The 13,839-nt window shown below is 38.5% G+C and overlaps 2 protein-coding genes across 5 annotated transcripts; both read left to right on the top strand.

The window, feature by feature from the left end:
- Nucleotides 1-177: 177 nt before the first annotated feature.
- Nucleotides 178-3,200, top strand: LOC122395680 (dehydrodolichyl diphosphate synthase complex subunit Nus1). Of its 4 annotated transcripts, none has more exons than XM_043393462.1 (5): nt 178-306; nt 459-779; nt 1,874-1,993; nt 2,092-2,341; nt 2,456-3,200. In XM_043393462.1, exons 2-5 carry the CDS (start codon nt 485-487, stop codon nt 2,544-2,546), a joined length of 756 nt encoding a protein of 251 aa, XP_043249397.1. In that variant the 5' UTR covers nt 178-306; nt 459-484; the 3' UTR covers nt 2,547-3,200. The 4 variants fall into 4 exon arrangements, with proteins under 4 accessions (XP_043249397.1, XP_043249398.1, XP_043249399.1 ...); XM_043393463.1 differs by lacking the exon at nt 178-306 and having other exon boundaries at nt 326-779; nt 2,456-2,569; nt 2,666-3,200; XM_043393464.1 differs by lacking the exon at nt 178-306 and having other exon boundaries at nt 326-746.
- A 3,870-nt stretch (nt 3,201-7,070) lies between these two features.
- Nucleotides 7,071-10,715, top strand: LOC122395691 (FMRFamide-related peptides-like). Its single transcript, XM_043393484.1, has 3 exons — nt 7,071-7,134; nt 9,643-10,046; nt 10,109-10,715. Exons 1-3 carry the CDS (start codon nt 7,132-7,134, stop codon nt 10,266-10,268), a joined length of 567 nt encoding a protein of 188 aa, XP_043249419.1. The 5' UTR covers nt 7,071-7,131; the 3' UTR covers nt 10,269-10,715.
- The last annotated feature ends 3,124 nt before the right edge of the window (nt 10,716-13,839 follow it).

Below are 13,839 nucleotides of genomic sequence, written 5' to 3'. Positions count from 1 at the left end.
TTTACAGAACAGATATAGTATCGTATTAGAAACGAAAAAGTAACAGTTATTGAACTGATATAATAGTTCGAGTCACTACTTCTGATGCTTCTGGGAAACCAAAATCGTAATCGATATGCTTGAAAATTTTGGTTTTTCGTAATAGTTATTCGGAATAAAATACCAGTTTTGATTGGATCGCAACGCACACTAAAATTCGAAACAAAACGCAGTGATTAAAAGTTCTACTACTAACAGCAACTACGGTGTAAATGAAGTCGTAGAATTTAGTGTTTCTACTCGACGAAAGAGTGCGTGCGTATGTAGGTACGTTACTTATCTTGTGTAGGTAGGTGCACGTGAGACGATTGTCTGCTAGACGAGTCAGCGGCGAAGTATACGAGCTTTCTTGTGACGTTCACCGGGTAGTTTTGAAAATTTTCTCTTTCTTGTCATTTCCGCGTGATTATGTTACATAGATCAACGACGGTCGTAGGAAGACACTATGTTCACAGTATTTCGCACGTTACTGGTACTCACGCATTTTTTCTGCGATGTTTTTACCGCGGTTTCTAACTGCTGCATGTTCCTTCATCGTAAGTGTATCGAGATTTGGTACGGCGAAAATCTAAGGACAGAAGTCGAATGGCTGGTGCGTGCTGCGAGCAGAATGAAAAAATTGCCGAGGCACATAGTGATTATTTTCGGCGCGAAGGAGGACACTATATTAGACTGTGTGCGAATAATCGGCTGGTGCATCACCCTCGGTATACCGTACATCAGTTTCGTTGATATCAGTGGTAACGTTGATTGTTGTTCGTTTGTTTACTCTAATTGCTGTCGATAATGCAATCACTTTTATAAAATGTCGTTTCCATTCTAGCTCTAACACATGTCTGATAATATTGAACATGATGTTGTATCTGTATCAAACAGGTTTTGCATAGCAATAAATATCTTCCATTGGTTGCTGAATTTTATATTCAAGCATAAAAGGGTTATGCATTTTGTAGCAGAGGTTCAAGGATTATCAGTTTAAGTCATAATTTTAAAGAACTCCAGCTCGAAGAAATCTAAAAATGCTTAATGAAAATGTATGTTCGTTGTATTCTTTTTGACGATAAGTAATAGCTTTATTTATAAATTTTGAAACGTTTATAACATAACTTTGCTCTCAAAAATGTTGTTGTTTATGATTATGGTAAAAGTGATAATCATGTAATAACTCGGCAACATATTGGTACCATTTATACCTTGCAGAAATATGTTTGTCATGTTTCGTTTATTCTAACCTTAATCTTGAATTAGTTTGATTATATTATGCAAAGAATTGTGTTTATATTTCTCATTCCGTTTCATTTTTTTATGCAAGTCTCAGCATTTTTTTTATTTAATGAGAAAAACATTGTTTAAATGCATTTTCATTATTGCGTAGCATTGGAATGTATAATGAACTGATAATCCTTTTGTTAAAACAATATTTGCATTTTTTGCATACTTTCAAATCATTCTTTGATCTATCTTCGATGCTCTATAAAATGCATATACCATAATTGTTAAGAAATTCTTCAAATTATCTTACTAAAGAAAAGTATGAAATTATTAACATTGTTTTTATGTATTTGGAACAGTGTGGTGTTACGTTTGACACATGTTACTATCTGCAGTCAAAGATAAACTGAATATTCATGGGTGTTGCGTATTATCATTTATGCTAAACTCCGATATTGTACTATTAAATTTATCACTCTTGGAAACAACCGGAGTAACTTGTATTTCTTTCAAATTGTATTTAAAGTATATAGTATAAATATGTGTTATTAACAATTTGCATAATTACGTCGGAAAAGCACATGACGTTTAAATTTTTATGCAATTGTTATGTTTGTTGTAGGTTTTTTAGTCAGAAACGAAAGTTTCCTAAAATATGAAATTGCAAAAAGAAGACCCGATATTTTGGAGCATATCAGTTGGAGCAAACCAAACGTTGGATTTACGCAAAACGGAGTAACCGGTACGTTTTAGCGAGAAGATATTTTTTGTACATGTAACGTATATTAAAAGAATGTAGGTATATGTTACATACGACTAATCATTGTTCATTACTTGCAGGAACTAAGCCGAAAACGCGGATATCTTTGTTATCCGCTTCAAATGGGAAAGAAGAAATAGTAACACTAACCAAGAAGCTGGCTGAAGCCGTTGTTACGGGAACAATTAAGTCAGAAGAGATAGATACTGACTTGCTTAATGAAAAATTAAATTCACGAGGGGTTCCTGACCCTGACTTGGGGTTAATATATGGTCGCGTTTGTACCACATATGGTGTTTTGCCATGGCAAACGCGAATAACGGAATTTCTGTACGTTTCTAGCTTGTTTACTCATATATTTTTTATACTTTTACAATTTGATACATCTTTTTTTTCTATGCCCCCAGGATTTTCTATTCAACGATGCACTCTTTTTATTTTCAGCACATTACCTTTGTACGTTAGCCTGTCCGCGAGGGATTTCGTGTATCTGCTAGAACAGTACAGTAAATACGAGCAACGATACGGGAAATAACGGGAATCGTTATTCTTATTTGTGTAAAGTTCTCGTATTTCAAACAAAACAAAAAACAAATGAAACAAGAAATAGATCATAAGACGATTAACAAAGACTGAATTTAAAACAATTTACAGATACTATTTTATAAGTGATTACGTGCTAGTGAAATAATAAAGAAGGAACTTGCAGCTTGTGTAATACAAGTGTCGTTTACGAGCCGATTTTAAATGGGTGTCTGTAAGAAGAAGTTTAGCTCTTATGTTGAAGATATTCTCACCATCGTCGAGAGAAGAGGAATCCGCAAAACTTTGAAAACGTTTTCCAATTGTGTAAAATGAAGCAGTTACCTTACTACAAAATATTGATATAAAACAAAGAAAGATGTTTTTTTTTTTTTCTTAAATTTGAATGGTTCTTTCAGCAGAAACAAGAAGAAAAATGATGAAAATCCCCTTGACAGATTACACGATTCCAAAGGAACAAAGTGTTATTTTCAATGTGATAAGTACAAATCCGATATGCGTAAATTAGTGAATTAAATGTTAGTTGATTGTACAAGTAGATTTTTCAGAATTTAACTTGTATCATTTTTCTTGTATCCTCTCTTTGTACTGTCTAAAGAAGAATGGTCGGAAGAATCTGTGCTTGATGGAAATGAAAAAGACCTGAAGCAAAACCAAGAAAACTTCTACATTTTTCTCCCACCATTGTCAGTAAAATAAATATATTCCATGTATATAGATAATTTACTCGTGAGATCTATGCACGTGAATATTTTTATATCGAATGATTTTTTACTTTTGTCTGTGTGGTATATTAGTTGGGAAAAAAATGCCTAGTGTGGAGGTTAACATTCCTAAAAATGTAAAAAACAGTTCTCTTTTGCACAAATTGTCCGTTTGATGTTTATTGAACAATCCTTATCGTTATATTTATATTATTATATTATTTGTGTCACTGTTTTAAATGAAATCCACCTAAAGGAACAATAAAACTGTGAAATATTCGTTAACGCTTAATTTTATGGGGATTACTGAGATCCATGGATGACAATTGGATTGTCTACGATTGTGTAGGGTGGTCAAGACAACGACTCTGCAAAGTTCACTGGTTTAACACAGGATTATATACTTTCAGCGATATTTGTAGGCGACTCCGGGAAACCAAACATTTTTCAAGATAAAGTATACTATATTGTTCTACTGTTGTACGTTGCACGCCTACGTAAGGCGGCGCCACGTACGCAGCGGACTAACGAATAAAAGTCGACTAACGTATACGAAAAAACGCGAGGTATAATAGCCTTTAAGTGGTTAAAAGTTACTGGAGCTTTTACATTTTTCTTGCTGAACATTTCTAAAGAATTATTAGAAGATACACGAGATTACTTGCCCTTCGTTAATCGTCGATCATCGTCGAAACAGTATCTGCCAATTATGGCGGGATGTTCGTTCGTGACCGTTAAGCATAGCCAATTCTCCTTCTATGTGTAAGATTCCCTATTTTTAAGCTTACTACTAATATATAATAATTAATGTACCACTTAATTTTTGCTTAATTTTCTTTATGACGTTTTAAATATAGATATGAACCCAGACCTAACCCTGAATTTTTTTCTATGGGAGAAAAAGGTATTTTTCGCATGCCTCAAGTTATTCAGACTTTAGCAAACGTGATCGAATACAAGAAATCCTCTTGAAAAGGGAAACTTGTTAATTTTGTTTCTCGTGATCGCTGACCAGCAATAATGCTGCAGAATTTACCGAGTTAGATTTACTGCTTTTACGAGTTTATTACTTATATCTCTTTCATCGACAATACACTCCTTTATACGACGTACTCTTTTGAGCTAGAGAGAGAAACGAGCCTTATTGTATTCAAGTTATGCAACAAGTACAACGATTATATTAATACACGATATCTGTAGTATACGGTAACGCCGGAAACTTCATCGTTAGATTTCATGTTTAATTTTAGTACATCAATTTGAACATTTTTTCGATCTCTTTTAAATTTTCACTTCTTCGTCGCATAATTAGTATATAAAACAATATGGGGAACGATTTCCGGATTGTATTAACGAAATATGGAAAACCTGTAGTACCACAGACGAAGTATACGAGTAGATCTTATATTCGATGTTTTCGGTCCATTTTTCTGGGGCTCTAGAACCCTCCATTACCATTTTCAAGTAAAATTACGCGTATGTGCCGATTAACATTTATTCTTTTATTTCCTCGTTTTCAGATACGCTCTTTCAAAGTGGAACAAAATGTTAAGAAGATCGTGCATCGAATTGTAAGGGGCTTCTTGTAAGAAGGCTTTAATCATCGACTGCATGATGGTCTTAATGAGTCATTGGTTATTCGATGGTCAACAATGGTCGGATTATGGTCACAGGTGGTCAACAATGAGGTTGACATTAAGGTTAACAATCTAGCGAAGACCAAGGAAATGCCAAGAGGTAGGTCCAATGAAATACATTCACTATTGTAGGGATTATAGTCGTTTGAAAATTGAACCATTTTAATGACACCTTTTTTTCACTTTACGAGGTTAGGAAACAACTTCTCGAGCATTCTTGGAATTTTTAAATATTCTTCATTAAAATACGCGTTGTTTGCATTTTGAAACATTGATATTCTTCGATCCGTTCGAAAGTTATGATGTTTTAAACATACGCATGAAATTCCGAGGAAATATCTCTGGCCCAACATTATATTTTCGGAAAAGAATTTTTTTCTCGAAAATGCGTAAGATTTCGGGGATATGTCTATTCACCAAAAATGATTGTAATTAACCCCCGCAACTGAAAATAATTTTTTTAGAACGATTTGAAATTTTTTTTTTCGCCGAAAAATTTAGGTACCTATTCGAATTTTTTTCTCGAAAGTGGGTAGGATTTCGGGGATATGTCTATTCACCAAAAATGATTGTAATTGTCCCCCGGAATTGAAAATAATTTTTTTAGAACGATTTGAAATTTTTTTTTTCGCCGAAAAATTAAGGCACCTACCCCTTGTCGATTTTTCTTAAAAATTTTTTTTTAAAAAAGTTTTGGAATTTCTACATATTCTTCACCACAGTACGCGTAGTTTGCCTTTTGAAACATTAAAATCCTCCCATCCGTTCAGGAGTTATGATTTTTTATGTTGAATTGTCAGGTCGATATGGCAGTCAGATTGGTCCACGAAAGATGTATTCGTATACTTCGTCTGGGATAGTACGTGTTATCTTTGCGAGATAAGGAGATGTACGGTATGTAATTCTAAATATCTGTAAATTGTTTATATATATAATTTATAAAACAAGTCTTAGAAATCTTGTATAATAAATAAACAACGAAATCTTAGCAGCTGTGACGCGATCGTTGTCTCGCAATGGGAAACGAGTGACCTAGATTAGCTCGTAGAAAACAAGTGCTTCTACCTGTTGCACTTCGTCCCCGAGTCACGAAAGACTATTTCACCGAGCGTACAGTTTTTCGCACGCAGTATGGTGTTTAGTAGGTTCAACATTGTATACGAATTTTTAGTCAATTTAGCACTTGCTAAATATTGAGAAATTGCTTACTAATTTTAAATCTTGGCCAACTTTTAGAGTTGGCGAGCGGTATACATAGATACATACGCATAATTGTGGAATTCTAGTCGACGCACAGTAGCCAGATGTTCTCCTCAGGGATTGTTAAGGCGCGAATGGATTATAAGCATCGTCGTAGGAAAGGCAATTAGCGTTGCTTCGCGTCTCGACGCTTCGACGTACCCCGAGCTTCGCGCCTATACCACCATGATCCGAAGATTATAAGCATTTAATCTACCCTTGGCTGCTCCACACCAAGGGGTAAACACCCAGAATTACTAGCCCTCTCGACATCCTCTGTCAAAGCTACCATTGCGTCTAAGTTATTTTATTAATAGGAAGAAACCACGGAGTCGTAAATAAAGGTTTTAGTCGTGAGTTTATTCCGACGATGTAACCATTACGATCTCGCTAGAGTCAAACCATACAACGTGGCAATGTCCCTTGTTCCATACACACGGAATAGATCGATTTGGTTTAAACAAGAAATATCATTTCAGGTTTGAAGCGGCCATTAAGAAGAAAGTATCGTTGGACCTTGCATCGTCGAGGATCCCGAAACCGCTTAAGAAGAAATCATCGTCGGTAAGGCGCCGACGTCGCTAATTCGTGGCCCGATGATGATTATTATTCGCCGGGCATCGTAAATAATAAAGGAGATTACGTAGGTCGGTAGCCTGACGGTGTAATTGAATCAAAATAATGTAGAGGTATCGTGTTGTACGCTCGGCCAATCATAACTCAGGTGAGGCTATCTCGTCTCTCTGTGCCGTGGACGAGAGGTACGGGGGATGCGCCGACGTTCCCTCTATATAAAGGGTGTCATCTCTAACCCCGGACACTCGTTCCACCACCAACAGGCCGCAAACGTCGTCGACGCCGCGTCGTCGTCCCGCGTATTTAGTCCCTGTTTTCGCTACCAGTCGGAACTCGCGAGAGGAACTCGAGATCCGGTCCGGGCACCAGCCGCCCCCCAGCTCCACTCGTCCACGCACAAAACCCCAAAAACACTTGAGACATGGTGAGTGCTACAATCTTCCGCGTCGGCCACGCCGACCTTCCGACGCTGGTGACGACGATAGTCTCGCAGTTACATTTCTCCACGCTTTCTCTTCGAAATTCCAAGTTACGACGCGTGTGGTACTTTCTTCTCTCGTACATTTTCGCCCACCATTCCGCGGATTAACCACCGTGCTTCTATCGTTCGGTAGTTCCGAACAGATTTATCGCGTTAATCGGTTTTGTGAACAAAGATGCAATGTTAGAATTAAACAAATAACCGAATAAGAAATAGTATGCAACTAGCTCTCTCGTATGTTGAGAATTTTTCAACTAGAAATACATAACTGAGATAAAATAGTGATGGTAGTGGGTGAGCATTGCAGGGATCTGAGGATCTGAACGATTCGTCTCGTTTCAGCTTCCAATCAAATTTTCGTGACCTTTTGGGTCTCCTTGTACCGTATTACGTTGCCTCTGGTTGTTTTCACGTGGATCAGGGTGTAGAAGGGAACAAAACTAAAATCAATATAGGTAAATATTTGCCAGATGATAGTAGGCGACGAGGAGACATTGAAAATGAACAACACCGTAAGGTAACCAAATCGTATCCTCGTACCTCGCGTTGTTAACGTCACGCCGTACTGTTTTTAATTATCTTGTTTTCCTTTCACCCGATTTCGACGATTAATGAAAATAAAAATCGTTTCGTTACATTTGTTCGCTCCGATAACGCGTATGTACATCGAAGGAATTAATACGATTCGATTAAAACATCGCGCGCTCGAACACGACGGCATTAATCGACGTTGTTTTCCATTTACGATTTAATTCGATCTTAATCGAACTGATTTTCGGGTAATTTATTAGAAACGGACATTCTCGTTACGAACAATTCATAATGAATTTGTATCGAGTCGTGGTTCAGGGTAAAGTTTTAAAGAAAAGGTGTTATGCTCTGTAGATGTATGAAACGCAATTAAAAGAAGAAAATTGACTTGGCAAATAGCGTTACTCGCACGACTCTTCTTCCACGTAATTTATTCGACAAAGTTACGAGTAAGAGACAGAAAACGGGGTGTGGAGCCGCTGAGGAGAATTTTTAACTATTTCACTTCGAACAGAACGCGGAAGAAAGGAAACGATCGTCTAATTTGCGAACGAAACGCGATTAATACGATCCACGGCGGAGAATACGTCGCGGAAATCTAACCCGTGCAATTAGCGAAGAGCAGAGGAAATTCGCGGAATGATTAAATTTGAAATTACCGCTACGCCGTTAACGATACTTGTCTTTCGAAGTGTGACGTTATTCTTTCGTTGTTTGAATAGCTCTTACCGATGTTATTGTATCATCTCGTTGAAATTACGAACGGGGGAAACGAGATTAGAATTAGAACGATACGAGCAAGAAATGCATACGTTACGGTGAATGTGGAAGTTTCAGTGATTGTGTGACTCGTTCCCCATTCGTCTGACCATACCTCGCTGTTTCTACTTACGATTTATTCTGCTAAATTGCAAAGAGATTAGAAGAGGGGATGGGCAAGAATAAGGTGGGAGGGGAAAACGATAGAGAGAACAATCTGGAAAAAATGCTCGTGAAAGGAACTGAAAGGAAAATATAATAGATTTCGCACCTCATTCTCGCGCCCCTTTTCTTTTGTCTGTATAATATCATCCGGATACAATGACCAATAGTTTGTCCGTTGATATTCTAATATAATGTAATCGTCTCTGAAGAAGTCGTTGGTGGCAAAGAACAATAACAAAAAGATTAATATGGTTTTTCGCGGTTGACATCGTAAATCTGTTTCTTAGCAGAAACGGGTGGCCAGTTCGTAGGCGAGGCGACCATTATAAAGGGTGACCGTGCACGGGGTTAATTAAAGTAACGTAACGCACTATATTAATCTTGCTCGGTATACCGTGGCGTTACTAAACATCCTGTTAAGACTGCTAATAACACGCCAATATTATTTACCGCGGCGCGTACTGTGTCGTGTCCAATAATCTCGAGGAACCTGTAACCAAACCTGTTGCAGGATCTTCGAGAGCCATTGAGCTACATCGGTGCAACCTTGGAAGACACTTAATTTTTTATCAGAGAAAAACAATGGACAATTAAATAAAATTAGTTTGGATGTTGTTCCAAGGATACGGAATACTTGGTCTTAAAGTTGACGATTAAAAGGAACAGTCGATCGATGATTCTTTGGGTCTCGACGAATACATTGTATTGTGCTTCTCGTTCAATGGAAAGCTCTGCACTCTCGAAACTTATATAACTGCATCGTTATCAATTTTCTACCACGTTACGTAATCAGCCGTGACTACAGAGGCGTACTTATTATTTTCACTTTTATTACGACTTTAAATTTCATCGATTGTCCCTGTTGTACCGATATAATACCAAGGAAATAATTTAGAAAATCTCATTAATAATTCAAGAGACTTTTCAAAGAAATTGTTACAACTTGTTTGGGAATTTAAAGAATTCTGTAAATAACGTTTAATTTTCTGTTCGAAGAGCGTGTTATCGTCACTCTACGTGCTGCCTTTTCTTTGCAACTGCATGCTGGTGTCATCGTCGATATTAACGCCTCTGAGAGCCGACGGGAACCTGAAGATTTTCAAGGACGCGCCCAACGACTTCGAGTACGTCCTGAAGAGACACAGCACAAGCGGTCGTTCCGACGATCCGGACTCCAAGGAACGACGGAGCAACGCTGGCTCGTCCTTCATCAGATTCGGTCGCAGCGACGGCGACGTCAACACGGAGAGAGTCATGGACGGCGAAGGCGACACCAGCTCGAAGGTGAACAGGTACCCGCGCTGGAAATCGCCGGACATCGTCATCAGGTTCGGTCGTTCCAGCTACAAGGCCGCCAACAGGGAGTTTAAACGGGGAAGAAACGACTTGAACTTCATCAGGCAAGCATTGCAAATGAAAAAGGGGCTTATTACGAAACGAATCTGACGAATTTGTTCCACAGATTCGGCCGGAACACGCAGGTCTATCCGCTGGAGATCGACATGACAGCGATGTGCTCCGATTTGATGGCGAACGACGAGACGAAGGAGTTCCATCCGTACGAGGCGAGGTTACTGCGTTTATGCAACATCCTGAACGACGTCGAGCCGAAGCACGAGTAAAATCGTCGGGATTCGCGTCGACGGGGTTCGAAGAATCTGAAATCACCGTGGACAACGTTATTATCGGCCGATCTGTATCGAGTTACCAAGAACCGAGACGCTCTACATTTTCGTTTGATTCGATCAACCTTTTCCTTTTTCATCGCTGGTCCCGGATAGAATGGACCGATTCGCCTTTCTTTTTGTCGTCCGTACCGTAATAAATGCATCGACCGCGACTTCCTCGAGGCGGTCGAGCCACGTAGACGCTTGTAACTTTATTTTATCATTTAGCAATTTCTCGGAGTAATTGATTCGATGCTGGAATTTCTCTTTTTTCTTTTTTTTTCAGCCATTGCGCTACGACAACGCGGCATTTCCGAGGCAGCGAAGATTTTTCCGTTCTTTATTGCCATCCTAGTGAGTTGTTAGTAGCGCCATTTACGAAGAAATGCTGACTAATAATGACGCGAACACCAAAAATTGAAAATTAAAAGAAACTCGAGTAGGACATAGGTATGTTTGTACGAACATTTTTTTATTATTTTATTACGCAGTGTCTTACGCTCGATGCCCATTTTCTTTTTCTTCGCGAGCAGTAAAGTTTTTAAACAAAGATAAAAGAAAGTGGTAGTAAAATGTACCACTCTCGCAAATGAAGGTGTTAGGTCTGGGTTAAGAGTACGTCGAGCAGCCCAACGATTTCTCGCCTTAAACTAAATACAACCAGATCAGTCGTAATTGGTATCGGGGATTTCGTTGATCGGATCGATCGGGTCAACGAGTAACGTTGCTCCACGACATTTCTTCCGGGTACCTTAATGTGCATCCACCTACTCCACCGCGTATTCAGTGTACATATAAAGGTTTAATCATTGGCTCGGTGGACGCTGACGACGCTGACGATGCGTCGTCATCGTCGACTACGAGCCTCTCGTCGTTCCATTTTTTAAATTGCTGGACGCAAAGAGAAACGGGGGCTGCGTGGTCCACGATCGCTCGAGTTTCCAACTTTAATCGTTTTTCGTAAAAATAGTGTGCTCGACAATTGTCTTCAAAGTTATTTGCGTTCAAATGCAAATAGATGTGCGTAAGATCGTTGTAGAAGTAGCGTTGTCATCGATACGTATCAATAGTTCATTTAACAGGTTGACCGCCATGGTGGTCGCTGTTGACCGACCCTTTGAACTTGCAACGCGTTGAAAAATCATTTACACCGAAAGAAACTTGACGCTTGTAGAATTGTAAATAACGCTACTGTCGTTAGGGATGTTGCAAAGTACCATGTACATGATTCAATTATAGAACACTTTTATTTTTCACGAAAAACTGCCGTGGCGGTCGACGCGTCGACGGAAGAACAGTTTCAATTTTCGCGAACGATCCCCTTTCCCTTTGCAGCCTTCAATTACGATAAGAGTTAGTATTACGGTACTGCGCATTGTCTGTAACCTAAACGTCGTTCTTAAAATCAATGTAAATTTAATACACGCGTATAAATTAAAGGAAAAAAAAGTGGCTGGAAACGTGGTTGTTGTTTCTGCGCGTTTTACCCTTCTCCATAAAACAAACCTCTCTCCACCCTCCCCCGCCCCTTGGACCATAAGATAAACTAGAATTTGTCACCAATTCCAATTGTTCTATCGTGGCAGGTTTTTTTTATTTTGTACAGCTCTGGAACATTTTCTTTTGTCTTGGCATTGCATAATCCGTTTAAGAACAGATCATTGCTGTTATTAACGAGGGATGAAAAATGCATGATGTACAGGTGTATAAATACGAGGGTGAAGTCGAGACCAACGAACGATACTTAAAATTAGGACAGGTCGAAGAATAGTGGAGCATTCTTAATGTGTTTACCTCATTAAAATGTTGTGCTACTCTATTAATAAAGCTAAGTGCTTTAAGTCCTTGGCTTGGAATATTACGACAATATTTGGTGAAAGATAAGTTACGTGAAAATTAGACGGCGCGCGCCCGGGTCTACCACTGACAATGGAACGTAATTTAGATCAGTATTTCTCAAACAATTATATTCTTAAAACAAATATCTCAGTAAGAAATGTAAGAAATTTTTAAATATCACAAGAAATATAACAAGAATTAATTTATTATTAAATAAATCCCAAGTTTCGTTCAGTTTATTTTGGCACTGTGTGTATTACGAAAGAAACCAAATGTTTATGCGAGCCTGTTCAGACGTTCTGTACCTTTTCCCTTTTGCCTACAATTTCCACGGATCCTACTTTGTCTCGTACAAAGGTGTCCACTTTAAGTCCGACCCTACACGAGTAATATGTATACATTGTCTGACCCCACGCGAGCCATGACTACTCCCGTCAGTTGAAACACGTAAACCCTTCTCGCAAGTTTGTAGCAAATTGGCCACAAGACTTCCGAATAAACTCCAATTTCGATATACATATTACAGTGGACGAAATTTCTGTAAGAACGCTGTTACTTTCTATCAAAAGTAGAAAGAAAGTATCAAAGTATCAAAAATATCTTTGAACAACTTATACGAATCAAAAGAAACGTATGAGAGAAATATAATCGTTAAACCAATAAATATAGAATCAGAAAGGAAAGAATTCTACTTATGTTACTAGCTGATTATTCATAGTGCATAATCTCCTTCGAAAGTTTATAGAAAGGAGATTGTACTACGACTAATCAGACCTGCTAGCTAGTCTTAATCCCTCGCGGTGAAATAATGCCAAGATTAACAGAAAAGCTGTACATATCTAACGTAATTGCTAACGCTCCTCGAATAGCAATTCCCAGCTCCATTTTTCCATAGAAAATTGAAAGAAACGAGTCCCTTCGGTGTTCTCGTCTCGTTACCGTTTAACTATGTCGTCCCCGTCTGTCCAGAAGCTCAATCCTCGATCACGTAATACAAAGTTACCTGCCCGGCCGAAATAAACGTGTAACCCGTGAAAAAATCGCGGCAAAACGTGGACAGCAGCGCGTCGTACGCGGTTAAGGGTTGGCCAAGCAAACGAAGAATAATGAGGCCGGGACGACACTGGCCGACCGCGATTCATTCCACCCTCCTACACCCAATCCGTTAATCCAAAGAATTATGGTTGATTCTTACTAGCGCTCAAGGGACACGATTGTTCAACGAAAAAAACTGTAATTCTGTTTCAGACACGACGAGGAGACGCCACCCGGTTGCTTAACTGTACATAAGGAAAGGACTCGACCTGTTCACCTTTGATTTCAATCCTGATACGTTTGAGCTACAATATAAACGTCTTGTTATATCATACATTTTTTAAATTATTGTACAAAGTAAATTATACAAAGTACATTACCTAGGAGTAGAAGCTGAAATAGTTGAACATTTGTCTTAGTGTGAGTACATATCTCATAACTAGACTGCGGATTTTTATGCAAATTCATATTTTGATTAATAGAATTAACGAAATAAGAGCTTTGTAGAGGGTTGTTTCAATCCCTAAATATATCAATTCGTATCTTGCTGAAGTATTCCTTATATTCTTGCACATCAAGTGCACTCTGTAGTTTGTTGAAAATTAAAATTTCCCATAAATGCATACACATCCGCAGTCTACTCATAACATCT

The sequence above is a fragment of the Colletes gigas genome, unplaced genomic scaffold (genome assembly GCF_013123115.1).
Source record: "Colletes gigas isolate AHSC1104 unplaced genomic scaffold, ASM1312311v1 Colletes_gigas_Sc00006, whole genome shotgun sequence".
NCBI lineage: Eukaryota > Metazoa > Arthropoda > Insecta > Hymenoptera > Colletidae > Colletes > Colletes gigas.
This window is presented reverse-complemented; position numbering and strand designations above follow the sequence as displayed.